General features: G+C 49.6%; 1 protein-coding gene across 1 annotated transcript in view; it reads left to right on the plus strand.

The window, feature by feature from the left end:
* GATA5 (GATA binding protein 5) overlaps positions 1-11,949 on the plus strand; it is a 12,800-nt gene extending 851 nt beyond the window's left edge. Inside the window, exons 2-7 of the mRNA XM_057379976.1 lie at positions 87-691; positions 2,805-2,971; positions 8,365-8,490; positions 9,439-9,526; positions 10,017-10,141; positions 11,099-11,949. Of these exons, the coding sequence (XP_057235959.1) occupies positions 172-691; positions 2,805-2,971; positions 8,365-8,490; positions 9,439-9,526; positions 10,017-10,141; positions 11,099-11,254 (1,182 nt within the window). The 5' untranslated portion in view covers positions 87-171 and the 3' untranslated portion in view covers positions 11,255-11,949. The remainder of the gene's footprint in view (positions 1-86; positions 692-2,804; positions 2,972-8,364; positions 8,491-9,438; positions 9,527-10,016; positions 10,142-11,098) is intronic.
* The last annotated feature ends 2,407 nt before the right edge of the window (positions 11,950-14,356 follow it).

Here is a 14,356-nt window from a genome sequence, read left to right on the forward strand (position 1 = left end):
CAGGCAAGAGGTGTTTTCGGCGGGAGAGGCCGTCGGGTGCCCGGTGTGTGCGGGGTCTCAGCCTGCCGCTCTCGGTTCTCCTGCAGGTTCCCGTGAGTGAGCCCCGCGGCACCGCCGGGCCGCAGCCGGCCGGGCCCTGAGCAGCCGCCGCCGCCAGGAACGGAACGGAACATGTATCAGGGTCTGGCCCTCACCCCCAACCATGGCCAGTCGGCTTATTCCCACGACTCCAGCAACTTCCTGCACTCGTCGGCCGGCTCGCCCGTCTACGTGCCCACCACCCGGGTGCCCTCCGTCCTCCAGACGCTGCCCTACCTGCAAGGCTGCGAGCCGCACCAGAGCCACCTCGGCAACCCCGCGGGCTGGGGGCARAGCGGCGGAGATGCCGCGGCTTTCAACGCCGGCAGCCCCCACCCGCCGTCGGGCTTCTCGTACTCGCACAGCCCGCCGGGCAGCAGCCCCTCGGGCCGCGACGGCGCCTACCAGGGGCCCCTGCTGCTGGGCGGCGGGGGCCGGGAGCAGTACGGCAACGCCTTGGTGCGCTCCGTTAACGGGTCCTACTCCAGCCCCTACCCCGCCTACGTGACCCCCGAGATACCGCCTTCCTGGACGGCCGGACACTTTGAGAGCAGCGTGCTGCACAGCCTGCAGACCAGGCAGGCGGCCTTGCCCGGCCGCAGGTCCACTTTCGGTAGGTCACTGCAGCGTTTCAGCGACGTCTCGGGGAGCCGGGTGGGAGCCATCCCCATCCCAAACCCCATCCCCATCCCAAACCCCATCCCCATCCCAAACCCCATCCCTATCCCAAACCCCATCCCCATCCCCCCACCGTGTCGGCGGCCCTGTCCCGCTGGCATCCCCGACGGGAGAGGAGAAGATGATTTTATCCAGGGATGGGRAGATGGTTTGGGAACAGGGTATGTGCAGCTGACCCTGGACAGAGGTGGGATAGGGAGGGGGCTGTGTGTGTGACAAGAAGGGCAAAGACCACGTTTCAAAGCAGAGCAATTCCCCGGGAGGACAGAGGAGCAGAGGCCGTTCAACCCCTTCCCTCCCCACCCCACCACCACCCCTGCGATATCTCCTTCCCACAATATCGACTTTGTGCCTGTGCTTCAATACTTACCCTTGTGTTTAAATTAGCGGGGCAGATTTATAGCTCCCTTCCTTTTAAGTAATTTATTGTGGTAAATTAGTTTATATTTGAACAGACTCTCGGGCTCCTCATTCGCCTTYGCCCAAACAGGTCCGCAGCTGCATCGCTCTGCGGCCTTTGGGGAGACACCGAAAGGCGCTCAGGCGTTGAACAATAAACTTCAATTCCTTTGCATCCACACCGAGACTCCTTTTAAACCAAGCTCTGAGCAAATAAAGTTTTGGGTTTGATTTAACAGGACTCTTCGTGCGCGGGGTTTATAACCCCAGGGGCATTTCACCAGCCTCCTCCGGCTGTGGTTTGCTAAGTCCTTTAAAAGCCACTTCAAGATTTCAGCCGCGTTATCATCTTTGCTGTGGTGAACSGAATTATCTTATCTTCACCCCAAGAACAAAGTTAAAGCAGAGAAGCATCCCCCTCCCCACCGAGCTGCCTCCCGGCTCGGCTTTTGCTCCCATGCCGGAGRTGCTGGGCTGTGGTTTCTTCCCAGGATTTTCTCTTTGTGAAAATCCGTGGCATTGTGCGAGAAGGGGTCGTCCTGATGAGGGAGGCGATGCCTCAGAAATCTTTTCTGCACTTTGAATTCGGTGCTTTAGAATCCAGGAGAGCGGCTGCCGTCCTCTCTGTCGTTTATTTTGGCTCTTAGATAGTGTAAACTCTCTCAAGTAGCTTAAACTTTTTTTTTAAATATTTATTTTTATTTAATGAATTACAGCATTTTTTTTAATCTTYCTCTTTACGTTTTATTTCTATTTTCCATTTCCCCGTTTTAAAGTTTTGCTCTTTTTCTTTTTCCTTGAGTTGCATCGTTAATCTGATTGAAGATTTAATTAAAAAAAAATTAAAAGCTAATTTTCCTAGTAAGAAAAGACCGAGAAGAATATGTTGTTGTTTTTTTTTTTTCTTAAAGAGGAAGAAAAGCTGTAGGAGGAAAAAGACTGACTCTCGATTGAGGGGTCCCCGGTTTCGGGTTTCGCTCCGGGCTGCCCGTTTGCTGCTGAGCCGCGCTCGGGGCAGGGATGGATCGCGGATGGTGCTCCGCGGCTTCTTCCCGGCAAYTTKTTTTTTTTTYCCTGGGGACAGAAAAAGTGAGGAAGAGCCTCTTAGGTGGAATTAGCATTAGGAATTGGRGCCGTTGGCGGCCGGTGATGCTCTCCCGGGAAGCCCGGTAGCCCCGCGGGTGTCAGCCCCGCATCGCTCCGCGGGCAGTCCTGAGTGTTCCCCGGCTGGGCCGACCCCACCGCCCGGCGGCTGGGGGTGGTTCATCAGCGAAKTCAGGAGAATCGCCCCATTTTGCCCCCTCTCCCATTTAGTTTTGCACCCGGGGATAACACCGCACCCTCCCACTGTTCGCCCTGCGGCTCCCCATCCCAGGAAGATCCCAGCCGCGTTCAGCCCCTTGGGAGCTTTTTCGGGGAAGGGATGGGGGAATCTGCTGTCTTTGAGCAAAATATTAAAAGATTAAGGCGTGGAGGAAAAACAGGGGTTTGTTTTCACGTGGCAGGGTGGAGGTAAACCCCCTCTGCACCGGGATTGATCCTAGAATTAAGACACAGAGGATGGGAGACCCTCTCCCGCAGGGTCCCCGGGGACATCCCCGGGAKCTGGGGATGGCTCCTGACCCTCACACCGCGGGCGTTTGTTCCAGAGTACCTGGAGGAATTCCCGGGGGATGGCCGGGAATGCGTCAACTGYGGAGCCATGTCCACACCGCTCTGGAGGAAGGACGGCACCGGGCACTACCTGTGCAACGCCTGCGGGCTCTACCACAAAATGAACGGCATCAACCGGCCGCTCAAGCCGCAGAAGAGGCTGGTAAGAGAGGGAACCCCGCCGGGATTGCTCCCCTCGGGGCTGGCTGGAGGGCAGGAATTGGGGTGCTGTCACGGTGTTTGTGCTGTTGGGGTCTCTGTGCTTGTTTTAGGGTCTGTTTGGCTCCCTGTCCTCCTACAAATAAAGTGCCAGGACACCCTTGTTGAGGTGCAGAACCAGTTGAGATCAGGGGGAACGGGATGAAGAGAGAGGGGTTTCTTCCCTGGCGGTGGAGACAGGGCCACAGGGACCGGAGGGGTCCCGGGACTGCACGGAGGATCTGCAGCAGAGCCGAGAGGGGACAATCAGCCCTGCGTGTGGTGGGGACCCTGCGGGCTTCCCCTGGCTCTGTTCCTGAAACGGGTGCAATGCTTTGTATGTTATTGTTGTTATTATTTTTATTATTATCATTATTATTAGTATTATTATTATCATCATTATTATCATCATCATTATTATTATTATTATTATTATTTCCGAGTTCTCCATGCAGACACACACAGTCTAGGCAGGGCGGTTGAACAGGAGGCAGGGCTGCTCCTGAGCTGGCCCAGCGTGTTTGTGGCTGCTCACAATGGGAGCAGGATAGAGCCCAGTTCCCCACTGTTGAGGGGAAAACTTGGGGTTTGGCAATTCCCACTTTCCCTGCTGGTTAAAGCATTAATTCCCTCTGTCAGTGTAATATTGGGCTTCCTCCAATTGGGATCCCGTGGAGAGAAAGGAAAGGCGCGTCCTTTTTTTTTTTTTTTTTTNTGGAGTTGCTTTGGGATGTTTAAATTTGGTGGTAACAGTTTTGGTTTTCGAGCTTGTCATCAGACGGCATCATTACAAACAGGATGTTTGTTGGAGCCGTGCTGGGGAACAGCTGGGAGCTCCTTGGGCTTTCACTCGGGGTGAAAATATTCCTGCAGTTATTTTTTGTATTGCAAAACAAATTATGAGCAATAACCCAACAGTGACAGGTTTCTGTGTAAGAAAATCAGGAGGGAAAAAAAGAAAAGGTTGAGATTGAGCAAGATGTTTCATTCTGGTTCTGACCTCCAGAAATGTTGCTCTGGATTTTCAAAATTAAATGAGTAGTAACTCCATGGAAAATCCCCCTGTTTTGTTCATTACGTTWAAATCAAGGCATTTCTGTGAATCAKTTAGCATTATCARACTGGATTGTCCTGTCTCTCCAAAATCCTTCTGTCTTTTTTAATTAAATTTAATTTTTTAATTAGTGATGACACTAAATCTGAACCCTTGGTCGCTGCTGTGCCGCAAATCTCAGAGTTACACTGCTAAATTTTTCAGACAAAAAAGTAAAAAAAAATTTCATGCATAAAGAGAGATGCAAACCAGTTCAAATCCAACTCTGTATTTCAGACTGGCATCCAGATGTSTCACTGGATGAATTTCTGGGGTCTTTTGAGCAGCTTTTCCCCGAGGGAATTGGAGATATCTCGCTGTTATTCTGTATTTGTTTCAGCACATGAGAAGGGAGGCAGCCRTTCCTGAGCCTCATCCACAGCACCCATCAGACATTTTTCAACAAACATTTCAACAAAGTTTTCTGATGGAAAATGCTAGTTTGCAGAATTGAGACTGTTTCCCAGGGATGAGCAAATGTAGTTGGAAATTACCAAAGCATTTCCCACCTTTTTTATTATTTTGCCAATAAATACAATAATGATAAAGCTCAAATGAAAAAGCTGATTCTTGTCCAGGGGAAGCATTTTGYTAGGGTTGAAATACTTGAGGAGATTTTGGTTTATGAATTAGAAAAAAAGGCTGCAATTTTGACTTTCCATCCTGACTTTGGGACAAGACATTTTAAAACTTTGCATTTTCCCAAGGGTTTAAAATGCTGTGTTGCAACAAATTCTGTCCCATTGGAAGGAGAGGGTTTACTGGTGATGAACAAGAGGGTGCCAGGTGAACTCAGAGGGCAGAGCTGTGAATGTCAGGGACACTCCATGGCTGTAGGAATGGAGAAATTGGCTTTCACAGCACAGTGAAATACAGACACRGCAAGGAAAAATGGTTGCTTGTGTCCTTTACGTTACGACCTTTGTTCTGTACGTAGACACTGCGCTGGGAGTTATTCTGACTTCTGTTTTCACAAAGCAAAGTCCCCAGAAGAGAGCACCACATGGCCCAGATAACACTGCAGGAATGATGTCCTGCAGCTCAGCCTGCTCCTGCACGGGGAAAGGAGAGCACTAGCAGTGTAGTTTCCACTTCATTTTTCATTTAGTTTCTTTTTTTTTTTTTTTTTGAGATACGGGCAACATCTTCTATGCAGCAGGGGCAGCCGTTCTGCTCCATCCTGTGTCTGGATTCAAAGCGCTGTGGCTTTCAGGAGAAAGGGTTTGCTTGAGAGGAGGATGGAGAMAACTCTTTATTTTAGGCAGCACCTTTTCTAGCCAATTTCTTGGTGTGTTTCACAAGGTGATATCTTAGACTCAGTCTGAAAAGTCAAATCCCTTTTGAAACCAGGAGCAGCCAGTGGAGTTTCATGACCTGTGCAATTCCCCTCTGTTAGGAGGAGTTCTGCATTGTACAGTGCAGCACAGGGGGCAGATGCAGCATAATTCTGACCTGAATTTTTCTAATCTGAATTTTTCCAGCTTGGCCTAGAGGATATATTTTCCACCTCAGCCTAAGAGATATTTTTCAACTGTCCTTTTCTACAGTTTGCAGCGCGCAATGTGTTTGGTGACATTTTTGAGGAAGGTGGTGATGGGAGAGTCTGAAAGGATCCTAGAGCCACCTCGTGATGCAGGCCTTGGTTTTTTTCTGCCCTTCAGTTCTTGCTGCTCCCTCATTCTYCAGGGTTTGCCCAGAGCCAGAGTAACAAAGGCAAATCTCAGAGGCTGCTGCTGCCTTCAGCTCTGAGCGTCGGATCTCCCTCCTTTCAGGGGCTGAGCTCAGATATCTCAGCACACTCTGCTACAACTTCTTTTCTGTAAACCACAGATCCCCTCAAATCTGCTGGAGATGCAGGCAGAGAAACATTGATTCAATCTGGGGTTTCAGTGGCTTTTTTTTTTTCTTTTCCCTGTGAAACCTGCTGTGGCTTTTTTCCACCTTTGAAAAGGAGGTGAAGCAAAGTCTCTGACAGCTTGGTCTCCCTCGGAAGGACCTGCCCTGCTGGCTCTGAAACTTTTGGGCTCTCCAAGCATCTCTCACACGCAGTTAATTCAATAGGCACCARCTCACCATTCCCTGAGCTTATCAGCAGCACTTGGCTGTCAAGCCAGGTCCGTGAAGAGTTTTTGTTTGAGTGTATGGTGCATTTGTATAAATAAACACTGAGCACAATGTTGAAGTCAACAACTTCCTAGACAAGGTCAGCATGGTACAAAGGCAGCAGGGTGGAGGCAGGCAGAAATGCATTTTCTTTCGGGAGAATTGCTGGGAAACCAGCAATAATGTATTGTACCCTCGTCCTTCAGTGAGCAGCAGTAGCCTTGACTGTCTCTCGCCAGGTTGTGGTGCAGGGGCAGGTTCTCATGGGGTTTCTGAGGTTTAATTTGTAATGTTGGTGGTGGAGGGTGGTTTCTCCTCTCCCTGGCTGTGTGAGGAGGCACCAGACTGCAGAGTGGCATTCAGGATGCATAGAAAGCTCTTGTCACTGTCCCAGCAGGAGGCCCATGACACAGTGCTGGCAGGGTGGGCATGGCCCTTGGGCAACCAGAGCCACAGGGCACACTGTCACCTCATCTGCAAACTGTGGACAAAGCATCCTGTGAAACTGGGAGAGTGTCCCTCCCTCACAGGAGCATGTGGTGGCCCAGAGAATTTGAGAATTTGCGAAGGGCTTTGCACTGGTCTTTCCCCATCTGCAGGCAAGGACAGATTGCAGCAGGCACAGATGTCCCAGGGCTGAATGCCTCCAAATTCCCATCTTCACCCACAGCAGGAGCTGAATCTCAGAATCCTCACATCCATCAGGTGTTCAGCACCTCCCTCTGCTCCCATCAGAGCCGAGGTCCCTCCTGGAATGGAGCAGTGGCACAGCCCTGGAAGCTGAAAGGCTCTGAGAGCACTCTGTAGGATCTTGCTGCGCCACCACGTCCCATATTAGGGACAAGAATTGCTGTCCCATCCTCTGTGCCAGGCTTGTCAGCTCACACCTTGGTGTGTTATCATTTTTGCCTGGTTATTTCTTGCAAGCTGAATAATTCCCAAAGCGATGCCATTATTTGCAAATAGTTGCTGAGTCCTCTTTGCTGAGCAACGAGYGAATCAATCCTAGGGCATGTCATTTGTGCCTCTCGAAACTCAAAGCTGATCTTTACTTGACTGCTAACCTTGTAAAAACATTTCATTTTTATTYCTACTCATCTCACCTCATTCGTTATATTGCTCAGTCAGKATATCAAGAAATAATGGAAAAATARRCAAACAGGGAGTTTTTTATTGCCTGCATCGCCTTTTGTCCACTTTTGAGTGGATTCAAAGCAATTTTTCTGATAGCTGAAGGACTTATTTAGGCACCTGAATGWGGAGAACCTGAGATATTACTTATGCCACAGGTATCTTACACTTAACAAGGTCTTTAATTAAAATAGTTTCAATACCTGGTGTTACAAGACTCTCAAATGAAATACCTGTTGAGCTGACAGATCTGTATAAAGAGAGATGTGAATTTGCCAGCAGTTTGGAGGGAAGTTGTCAGAAATGAATTTGCTGCTTCTGCCAGAACATTTTCCTTCTGCATTTGGAATTATGAATGTTTCAGAGCCAGCAATCACTGCACTCACAAAATATGTCATTAATTAATGTCTGCAGGGTGTTTCTGCAGCCTGTAAGAGAACAGATTATCTGTGAGACGTGAAGAATAACCTCCCTCGTCGCACCATGGACCAGTTCAGTTTGGTTCTGCTCAGCTCAGCCAAMTGATTCCAATTGTCTTAAACTAGAGATTAATTGGGATGATGCTAACATTAGTGGTAGTTCTAAATGCAGGAGAACAGAAGAGTTCACTTAAAGCATGAGTTTTCTTCATGCATTTAAAGCCTTGCTGGCATTTTCCATCTCTTTTTCCACCTGAGTGGATCTCCTGGAGGAAACTTCTCTGTGCTCTGAGGCCTGATCGTTTCCAGCAGATTTGTTGGAATTTTGTGAAACGAGATGCAAGGATATCTTCCAGGTTTATCAATCTCAAGGAAAAAAAACCCCAAAAAAAACCAAAAAAAAACCCCCAAAAAAACCCACAAAAAACTAAAACAAACACTTGCAAATTAGAGTGATCTCATTCGAATGTAATTTCTTTGATCAGTTTGGCTCTCATGTGCGTTTCACGTTTTCTGGGAATATGGTGTACTTGCAGATCTCATTTTTATGTGAATCTTCCCCGTTTCTGGCTCCTGTGTGTGCACTCACGTGTTTGTTGGCTTGTTTTGCAGTCCTCATCCAGACGTGCTGGCCTTTGTTGCACTAACTGCCACACCACCAACACCACCCTGTGGAGGAGGAACGCCGAGGGCGAGCCCGTCTGCAACGCCTGCGGGCTCTACATGAAGCTCCACGGGGTGAGGAGTGTGTCCCCAACGGGAGGGACCCTCTGGGGTTTGGGGTCTCCTGCTGGGATCTCCCAGCAGGTCTGGGAGATCAGCTCTGGAGGGATCAGCTCTGGAGGGATCAGCCTGTATCCCAGTCCTGTCTCCCTGAACAGCTGAAAGTTCACTGCACTGGGGCTCCCCAGGATGAAGCTGAGGGATACTGGGATGCTCTCAGCTTGCCCAGGRGTGTGGATRMTCCATSCCTKGAARTGTCCMAGGCCAGGCTGGATGAGCCTKGGAGCAGCCTGGGATAGTGGAAGGTGTTCCTGCTTGTGACAGAGGAGCTGGAGCTACAMGATCCTTAAGATCCCTTCCARCCCAAACCACACCAGGATTCCATGAAAGAAAAGTGTACAAGGCTGCAGTAGCTGGAGGCTGCAGCTCCCCAAACCCAAACTGAGATAAGGAGCATATTTCTTCTCTCAGTACTAATTAAGAATGTGCAAAGAATGCTGAGGAGCCCACATGGAGCTGGCTGATAGCATTTACCCACAGAGGATGGGAGCTGATGGTGACACCCCATCAGCCAAACTGGAGATTTCATCCCTCCATAAAGRGTGATTCAAACTTCTGCCACAAAGGCTGAAGCCTCTTTACCCCGTGCCCATTCCCTGTGAGCCCTGCAGACTCTCAGTCTGTCACTGTAATTTAATGGGGCCCTGTCATAAAGGTCACTAATAAATCAGGAAAAGAAAAAATAGAAAATAAAGGAAAAAACAAAATTTGTGGGAAAGCCTTAGCTCTTAGCCTTATACATCTTCCAGCCAAGGCCTGATGCAGAGAAAAATAGCTCTTAGTGAAGGACAAGGACTTTAGGTGCTTTGCATGAGCTACAGCACATAAATAGGACAGCAACACACGTGGGAGGGAGCTGAATAAAATACAATATTAATGATTCCAAACTTCATTAATGTCAAGGTACCACGACCTCTGGCCATGAAAAAGGAAAGCATCCAGACGAGGAAAAGGAAGCCTAAAAACATTACCAAAGGCAAAGCCTCAACAGGTACAGTGCTGTTATCATCCATCCTGGGGGCTTGGAGCMCAGTTCACTTCAATGTTTCCTTTTCTGCAGAAAATTACAATAATTAGAAAATAATGTGATTTTCCCCTTGATGATTGCTTTACATCTAGGGCCTGTATTTTTGCATAAACACTGTGGAAGAAGGATGCTTGGTGGGAAATCTCAGTGCTGTCACATCCTTGTGAGGTTTCTCTGGGCTGTGGGCACCCGGCTCCAGTGCAGCAGTGCTCATGTTTGAGCTGATTTGGGCTAAATTGGGAAAAATACACTGCCAGATTTTGAAAGGRTTCCTTTCTCCTCCATCATCCTCTTGACAGCCAAATACAAAGCCTTTTCTGACAGAGATGTGGTAGAAAAAGAACAGTAGAGCCATGCCATGAGATGTCATGGCTCCCATTAAAATATAAATTTCTTTAAAAAGAGCAGATTTGCACTTACATTGCTTCACTGCCCTCTACCAACTGTCTTACAGGATCCACGACTTCGGCCACCAACTCCCCTTCTTCCATTGCCACCTCAGACAGCACGGTCACTTTAAAGTCAGAGCCCAGCACAACCTCACAGTACCCCGGACAAACCATCGTGGCGGTGTCCCAGGTAAGGAGCAGTGTCCCCAGTGTCCCCAGTATCCCAGTGTCCCCACCTTCTGGGGTGGGGGATCCCCACCCACCATGATGGGGGGCCTTAATGAGGTTAAACAATTAATTCATTGCACTGTGGGCTCCCTCAGGCTGAGGAAAGCAGGGAGAATGATGTGCAGGAGAAAGGTCTCCAGCCTGCTGGCTTCCCATCAGATCACTCATTCTGCCGTGGGGATCTGGCCAGAGGTGGTGAAAAWGCTTCAGTGCAGAGCTGAGCTTAATTCCCTTCTCCTGCCATGAAATCGTGGGAGTCACAACCCTGCTGAGCTGGGAAGATCAGCCCAGTGTGGAATGCTGTGTAGATCCCAAGAAAAGGCTCCCTGGGCATGTGTCATCTGCACTTAYAGCCCTGAGGTGCTCCATGGCTGCAGAGCTGTGTTGGTGTCAGAGGCCCCTGTTTTGTCCCAAGTTTTCCTTGGGGCTGGTTGATATTTTATCTTGATAAAAGAAAAAAAGTTCTAAATCAACCCACTCATCAAAATTTTTTGGCCCAGCACCATCTTTATGTGAGTCCAAGCCCTTCCTTAGCTGGAAAGGTGTACATGGAAGGGAAACTCAACCCCAGCACCCAAGGGCCCGTCACAGCCACAGTTACACCATATGGGATGGGTTATTTTTTGTTTGAAACCAAGAAATCCAGTTTGTGCTGCACTCTGAAAAAATATACATGCACCTAAAGATCTCCAAATCAGACATATTTAACCAATAAATGCAGATGGKCCCTGGGTGCCTCCTCCCTGCCTGGTCACTGTGATTGCAGGGKGTGTAGCGCCTTTCCTGCCTGTGAAGGGCAGCTGTAGCATCAGGGATAACCCACCCTGTTTGTGACCCATCCCAATCCTACTCTGCATAACGACAAGGGGCAGTGGTTAATGCCAGGCTCCCTAAAGCCCCTCTCTTCCCTCTCGGGCAGGCACAGAGCCAGTCAGACGAGGCGCTGGCCGGCGGCCACGGCGAGTTCAAGTTCGAGCCCGAGGACTACACCTTCTCCCCCGGCAGCATGGCCCCGCAGCCYGGGCTGAGCGTGCCCCTCCGGCAGGACTCCTGGTGTGCCCTGGCACTGGCCTAGGACCCCCAGCCTCCAGCAGAAAGCCTCGGGACCAATGTTTGGGGCTGTCTGGCGGGCAGGAGGATGAGCCACCCCAGCGCCTCGGGACGGCGCCGTGTCCAGCCACGGCCACGGGACAGGTTTCTCTTGGAGGATGCCCATGGAAAACGCCAGCTGGACGGGGCTGGAATGACCCCAGAGTGGCACCAGATCCCCAAAAAACTCGACCCAGGGCCGTCTCTGTTTTCCCAGGGAAAGCCTTCCTCCTCTGAGATGAAACCAGCAAATAAATGCGTCCCAGAATCTATGTTTATTCGCAGTGATTTCTCCCTCCTATGACTCCACCGTGTGCAATTTATTCCACTTTCCAATAAAAGACTGTAATAACATGGCACCAAATAACTTAATTTTATTAAAATGTAAGCTACGTGGCCTACCGTATGTTTTATTGGCCGCAACAGGAAGAAAAGAGAGAAAAACAAAAACAAAAACAAAAAAAAAAGCAATGGTTGTTTTAAACATTTACTGTTTTATATTAAAAACGATCATCTCTATAGAGTGTTAGCTTCTGAAGCGTTTTGCATATCAACACTGAGCTGATGAGTCATACTGAAATAAACACGCTGCTCTTCCCCTTCCAGCTCCAAACAAAGAGGTTTTTATTATTATTTTAGGCAAACRACATGACAAAAATGGTCAAAACCTCCCAATAATAAAAAGGATACTAAAATGCTGGTTTTTTTCTTTTGTATTTTCTGGTTGGTTTTGATGTTGCCAAGTCTGAGCATTAGGAAATGGGAACTCAGTCCTCCAAAGCTTAAGAAAAAGCTTGAGGAACTGAAAAATAAGGGRTGTGTTGGAGGTGTATTTGTTTGAATCCAGTTTTGGGGATGTTTTGAGTGGAGGATTTCCAGCTCTCAGCCATGCAGAGCAGATTGCTTTTTAATTACTTCAATGAAGGCCAAGTAGAAAACAATTTCTTGGAGCTGTGCTGTAGCAGAAGACCTTCAGTGATGCAAAACCCACATCACACTTCCAAAAATTGGCAATAGCATGTTTCTGCAGCATCTCAGAAGTGGGAAATGGGGAGATGTGCTCTGAAAGGGGATCCTGAAAATCGCAAAGAACCTGGGGATGAGGAGAAGACAATACTGAAGAGGGGAGATGGGTGGGAGATGATGAGGGAGCAAGGTCATGARGGTCATGAAGTTACTCATGGCCTAYTTTATTTGTTATTTCTAAATAAATTCCCCAGCCTGGCTTTTCAGCTATTTATGGCCAGGAAACTGTCAAGTAATAGTTCCTTAATATAGAAGTTGACCTGTCCAGGGCTTCCTGGAGCAACTCTTCCTCTTGTCAGAAGAGATGGATCGCTTGATTTTTATTATAAACARCAGGCTAAAGAGGATCAGGGAGAGTGAATCTGACATCAAGTCACAGCTCAGCTGAGATGGAGCAGGGTGATTTCCACCAGGCARCCCTTGCTGGAGGAAAGGAGATGTTCCAAGCACTGGGGAGCACTGAGGCTGGTCTGGGGTTCAAAGCCCATGGGTGAAAATTGTTTGGAGGTGAACTTCTTGTGCTCCCAGAGCTTCATTAGCAGCCTGTATGATGCCAGGCTGCAGTGCCAGGGTCATGGGGTGGCATCCCTCCAGCGCCAGGTCCTCCCGGTGTTTGCAGGGCCAGGCTCTCACCGTGGATCCACATCTCCACCGTTTGTTTTTCCACTCTSTGGCTGGCCAACATCCTCAGCAGAGCCAGGCACAGCCAGGCAGCAGATAAGGCACGGGGCTGGCAGGATACACCATCGCCAAACGCRGCCCAAATGTGCCCTGGGAGTCAGGGACATGGCTGATGTGGCCCRAGCTCTGGCGACCTGCTGGCGCCCGAGGTGACAGCCAAAGGACAGGCTGGCAAGAGGCAGCAGAGCCCTGGGTARGGAGCAGTGCTCCTGGGCAGCTCCCCAAACTCCAAACTTTGCAGGCAGGAAAAAAAAAAAAACTCAGCGCGACACAGTGCAACACAAGTCATGGCAAGATGATTTCTATGGATGATGGCAGGGGGTCCTCGCTTTTTCATCTGCGTGACCCCGAGGAGGAGAGTTATTTTAAAGGCAAACAAGGAGACCTAAACAATGCCAAGATGTTGACACCAGTGGCTCCAGAGGTTTTATTTATTGCCTGTTGGTAACCGTCGACCGGGCGTCAGGATGCTCCGGGGGCTGGTGACAGACGAAACGAGGCAGAGGGACAAGAAGTGAAACAACTGGGACATGTGTAATTTTTCCTTCCTGCTCACTCCCTGCCCTCACTGGGTGACATCATCCACAACGCCAGTTTTTCATTTCTTGGGGGCCTCTTCCAGTCTTTCATTCCCATTCCCAGGGYAGGAGCCATTCCTGCAGATTTTTGTTCCCTTCATCCCCTGATGGCAGGGGCAGAGTGTCTGCCCAGCCCTGTGGAACAGGGAAAATTCTTTTTATCCTCGTCCTGGCACCCACAGAGGAGCCCCACTGCAGGTCCCATGCTTGCAAACCCACATCCAGGGGGACACATGCAATATTTAGCCATTCCCCCCACTCCATTTGCCACTCTGAAGATCTTTCCTAAGGGATCCACATCCCTTTGTACCCCTCATCACATGGCAAAGAGGAGCATTTGCCACAATAGGTGTGAACAAAACCCACAGGAAAGTTTGTGTCTTCCCAGCTCGTGCTGCATCCTCAATCCTGTTCCTACAGCCTTCTGGTGGCACAGCCCAGCTCAGCCCACAAGGGTTTGAATTTGGGGTGCCAGGAGTGGAGGAGATCACACAAAATTGAGGTCTGGGAGCATCAGACCAGCACATGGGCTCCCCCCACAGCAGCCACTGTCCCACCCCTCCTGGCTCCAGCCACATCACACCCTGCCCAGCCTGCTGTGCCAGCAGCAGCTCTGTCACCTCCAGAGATCAGCTTTTCCTTCTCTTTCCCAAACCTTTCCCAGCCCCTTGGGTGCTCCCTCCCCTTCCAAAGCACGGGGTGTGTTTGCTCTCCTGCAGGTCTGCTGGTTTGTGGACAGCTATTCTGTTTACTGCTGTTGTACAGCTGCCTCRGTTCTATCAATTGCCTTTGTTCAAAGGTTG

The sequence above is a fragment of the Malurus melanocephalus genome, unplaced genomic scaffold (assembly GCF_030028575.1).
Source record: "Malurus melanocephalus ecotype Western Australia unplaced genomic scaffold, MMel_1.1 scaffold_428, whole genome shotgun sequence".
In the NCBI taxonomy this organism is placed as follows: Eukaryota; Metazoa; Chordata; class Aves; order Passeriformes; family Maluridae; genus Malurus; species Malurus melanocephalus.